Source organism: Drosophila novamexicana, unplaced genomic scaffold (genome assembly GCF_003285875.2).
Source record: "Drosophila novamexicana strain 15010-1031.04,08,12 unplaced genomic scaffold, DnovRS2.1 tig00001209-arrow-arrow-pilon, whole genome shotgun sequence".
In the NCBI taxonomy this organism is placed as follows: domain Eukaryota; kingdom Metazoa; phylum Arthropoda; class Insecta; order Diptera; family Drosophilidae; genus Drosophila; species Drosophila novamexicana.
This window is the reverse complement of record NW_020824843.1, coordinates 933,046-937,182: the sequence shown is the minus strand read 5'-3', so window position 1 is coordinate 937,182 and position 4,137 is coordinate 933,046. Positions and strand designations below refer to the sequence as shown.

Here is a 4,137-nt window from a genome sequence, read left to right as displayed (position 1 = left end):
TCAGTTAGACAAACAGGCAGTTGGTCTGGCAGTTGGACATATGCAGACGCAGCAAGCGAACCATGCGCCGCCAACCCACAGTATCCAGCACTACCATGTTCTAGCCAACCCATGCCGACCAACCACTCTGATCTCATCCCTAGAATTGCCTAGATATTAATAGACAAAATTTTGAGTATTGCTTCCGTCATGAATAATATTTTCGTGCAGCTAACGCAACGCATAACCATCAGCATAGGACTCTCAACTTTTGGACAAGCAATGCTTCAACTCCCCTTAAAAGAAGCCCCACTGTAGGGCTGGAGCTCACATTGTCGTGTGCGTCAGTTTCCTTGAAAGTTTTCAAATGTCCATTCGTGGAGTATTCAACTTCCATTCAGCTGTCTGTTTTTGTGGCTTTTTTAATTTTAATGATGCTAAGGCTGCCACCCGCCCACCCTTGCAAAAAATGTAAAATACTTGTGGGAGCTGCTTCTGCAGAAATTCCCAACCAAAACAATTTTGGGCATGTGCATTTTATGTGCACATCGGGACTCAGGACCCGGTTCAGTTGGAGCTCTATGAGAAGTATTTCTGTGTGCATGTGCTTATGCGTATGTATCTGTGGCAATGGCTGCATCTGGATGGCAGTTTAAATGAGATTATTTTAGTTTTGGCATAGTTGAAATTTTGCCAACACAAGCAACTCGTTTCGTAAATTAAACAAATGAAAAATATATTTTGCTCTGCTTAGAGGTAATAGAGCTCTATAAAGACACACAATGCAGAAAGGCCAAGATTAAGGCTAATGAATATGTAGACTTTTTTCTATTTATTCAAAATTCAAATTAAAATTCAAACTATCTTGAAGCCAATCTGCACAAAAATATTTATCAACGAGCTTAAAACCGATCGAATGTAAAATGTTCTTTGCACTTCAATATATGTATCTTGAATAGACTTGGGTTTTATCAGCTTCACTAAGCTCAGAGCTTTTATAAACATTTGTCGGCCAATTAGTCAGCCAATCAGTCAGAATATAGAGCAGCTCATAGTCTAGGCTAAAAAGGAACTACTTGACCCAAGTGGCTAAGCCGCTGTCAGTCCACGATTGGCGCCACGTTCTTCAAAGAGCAAAGCCACTGAAAATTTGGTGGCTCCTAAGGCCACTGCGGTTGAATAAACAACTAAAAGATTTATGATATCAAAATAGTGTCACATAAAATATTCACACCTTCGCTGCCAGAATCTAACGTCCAAACAAAATGACTTAGTTTTGGTCCCTGTCACGGACTAGCATATTTATGTGCGTGTGCTTGTGTATACAAATGTATATGCGTTACGTCCCACTGTACATTATACGGTATCCGTGGCCACAGTATCCCCAGAGTGGCCTCGTAACGCCAGCTGATGCCGTTGACTCGATAAAGCCATTGTTTATATACGCTGGAACGAGTTGGATTGCATTTTAGCCATAAGTTGGCAGCATTTTTTATGCGTTCATCATGCGGTCAGCATAAATTTTTCATCGCACCGCGTACGGTTTTGGTTTTGGTTTTGCGCTGCTTGGCTCATTTTTTAGCCAAATGTCTTGATATCGGGACTCGGGCCAGTCTGCAACATGTTGCCAATTTTGATGTCTGAATGCCATAAATCAAAGCGTTTAAAGCCAAATCCGCAGCCAAAGTGAAAACCCGACGCCAAATGCATTTGTGCCCGCCAGCGAAAATTGTGAAAACTTTTACGTGCCCCTCTCCCCGCTTCGCATAACTTTTTTTGTTGTAGTCGTTGCGGTGTTTGTGGCTGTGGTTGACTATAGAATTATACAAAGCATTCGCAGAGCTACTTTTAAATTGCGGCCACGCCCCGATCAGAAGAGTAGGCGGGAAATGAGAATATTCACGCTGGATTTTCTCGAGAGTAGCCATCTTGAATTTAAATTAAGCTGAATGTACTAATATTAAGAATTTTTATTACAATTCAGAACACCAAAGATACTTTTTAATAATTCATTACACAATTTACCAACTTTGCAACACGTATTGGTTGGTTGAAGACCCAAGTCCACACAGCTATATATCGCTATATATCGTCCATTATTATCTCGAGGAAAATTATGGTATCTAGAAAATTATACTGTATGTGTATGATGTGTACATGTGAAGAACACAACAATTTTCTCACAAACCGAAACTGTTGCAAATTGATGGTATAGAATATGAACGTAAAATCGGACGAGCTTTGTAGATTAACGCCATTGCGGAACCTTTTTTCCTGTAAAAAGGCAATGAAACATTATAAGTGGATGATGCATAAAAATTCAAGGCTGCCAAACGGCTTGAAATCGAATTCCCGAACCACAACCTAAGGGACCAGGTTCACTAACAGAACCTTAAGGCAAGGAGTTGGTTTGAGCCGTGAATCGAATCAGTGACTTTTTGTTAGGTTACAGCCCTATGAAAATTTACATTAACGGCTTACCAGATATGCATCCACTGCTACCCCTTAACCTCAATGCATCATGCATTGATGGCGAGCTGAAAGCAAACACGCAGTTGTAGTCGTAGTCGAGAAAATTGTAGTAAATTTTATAACTTATTTACTTCAATCCATTGCGAGTCTCCCTGTAGTTGTTGGCATTGGAATAATCATAGTGGCTTTTCATACGCTGCTGGTGATTGTGTTGTTGATGCTGTTCTTGTTGCTGTTGATGATGTTGCTGATGCTGCTGCTGGAGCTGTTGCTGCTGTAGCTGTTGCTGCTGTAGCTGCTGTTGTTGTTGCTGCTGCTGCTGCTGTTGTGCTTGCTGATGCTGCTGCTGCATGTTCTGATAGCTTTGACCATAGTTCCACATGTTGTTCGGCATCATTTGGGTTGCGTTACCACCCTGCATCCAATTCGTATTTCCCGCAGATGAACCGCCAGTCATTCGGCCCTGATGCATATGCGGCATTTGAGTATTTGGACTCAGTTGAGACATGGCTGACAAGGGTTGTAGATCGGGCACAACAACATTCATGCCACCTCCATCTATACCGCCCCCGCCACCCATCACTGGCATCACTGAAACACTGTTCAAGGGCGTCACAGCTCCAGGCGGTAGCTGCGACATCGACATGGCCAACTGATTGGCCTGTGCCTGTTGCAGCATGTTCATTGGCTGTGATTGCATCATAGCGCGTTGCATCGGATAAGACATTGGACCGGCAGTAGTCATGGGCATAGATATCGGAGGCATGTTGCCCATAGGTAATTGCATCTGGTTCATGCCCGCCACCGGCATGTTCATTGGCATGCCCATCGGCATGGTCATCGGCATGGATCCGGCCGGCATACTCATCTGATGCATGCCCACCATCTGTAAAAAGATCGCTAATAATTAAATATTATTCTATAAACCGATCGTTTTTGCGTCACACTGACATCATCAGTGTAGTTTGCTTCATAGGGTATATTGTTGTAATTCATGTTCATTTTGATTGTCCAATGCCAGGGATTCTTTCAAAAAAAATATCTACTTGAAAATTACTTTGAATTTAGGCTTAATTTTATAAAAATTAAAAGTTTTTTATTTTTTCGATCTGAAAGTTGAGAGCCAACTAACTAAAACGCTTTTGTGAGGCCAGAATTCAGAAAAGGTCTGTCAAAATAGGATTGAATAGTCCAAGCCTGCCTAGAACTTAGAAAATGGGTACCGAACTTGAAACTATTGAGCGGGTATACCCCGGCCTTGCCCGTGGCACGTATAAAATAATTTCTTTCAAAGATCTTTGAAAATGAGTTTGAAACCGATCGGACGGTAAACAAAAAACTTTCATACAACAGTTTTCCACCGAGGAAGCTTTGATTTTGCGAAAAATGTAAAACACGTCTCAAATTATTTTTCATATGGATCCTTGGAAATGAATATGGGCGGATGTGAAAAAGTTTCATACAAACGTTTGCCTAGATTTTTTCCATATGCGGGTTAAGTTTCCCCAAACCCCGTCTTAACATGCACCTTTATCAATTTAGATAACTACAGTGAACATTTCAGCTTCCTAGCTCTGTTGCTCCCGACAGTCAGTCGGGACAAACAGTTTAATATATAGAGATTTCGAATCCTGGGGAGCTTTAATTGGGGTTTAATTATTTTATGCAAAATAACAAAAGGTTCGA

At 41.4% G+C, this 4,137-nt stretch overlaps 1 protein-coding gene across 1 annotated transcript; it reads right to left on the bottom strand.

The window, feature by feature from the left end:
• Positions 1-1,953: 1,953 nt before the first annotated feature.
• On the bottom strand, positions 1,954-3,574 carry LOC115766591 (transcription activator MSS11). Its single transcript, XM_030710577.1, has 4 exons — positions 3,403-3,574; positions 2,583-3,337; positions 2,461-2,516; positions 1,954-2,253 (listed from the first exon to the last, which is right to left on the bottom strand). The coding sequence occupies exons 1-4, from the start codon at positions 3,451-3,453 to the stop codon at positions 2,228-2,230; spliced, it is 888 nt and encodes a 295-aa protein (XP_030566437.1). The 5' UTR covers positions 3,454-3,574; the 3' UTR covers positions 1,954-2,227.
• Positions 3,575-4,137: the final 563 nt, after the last annotated feature.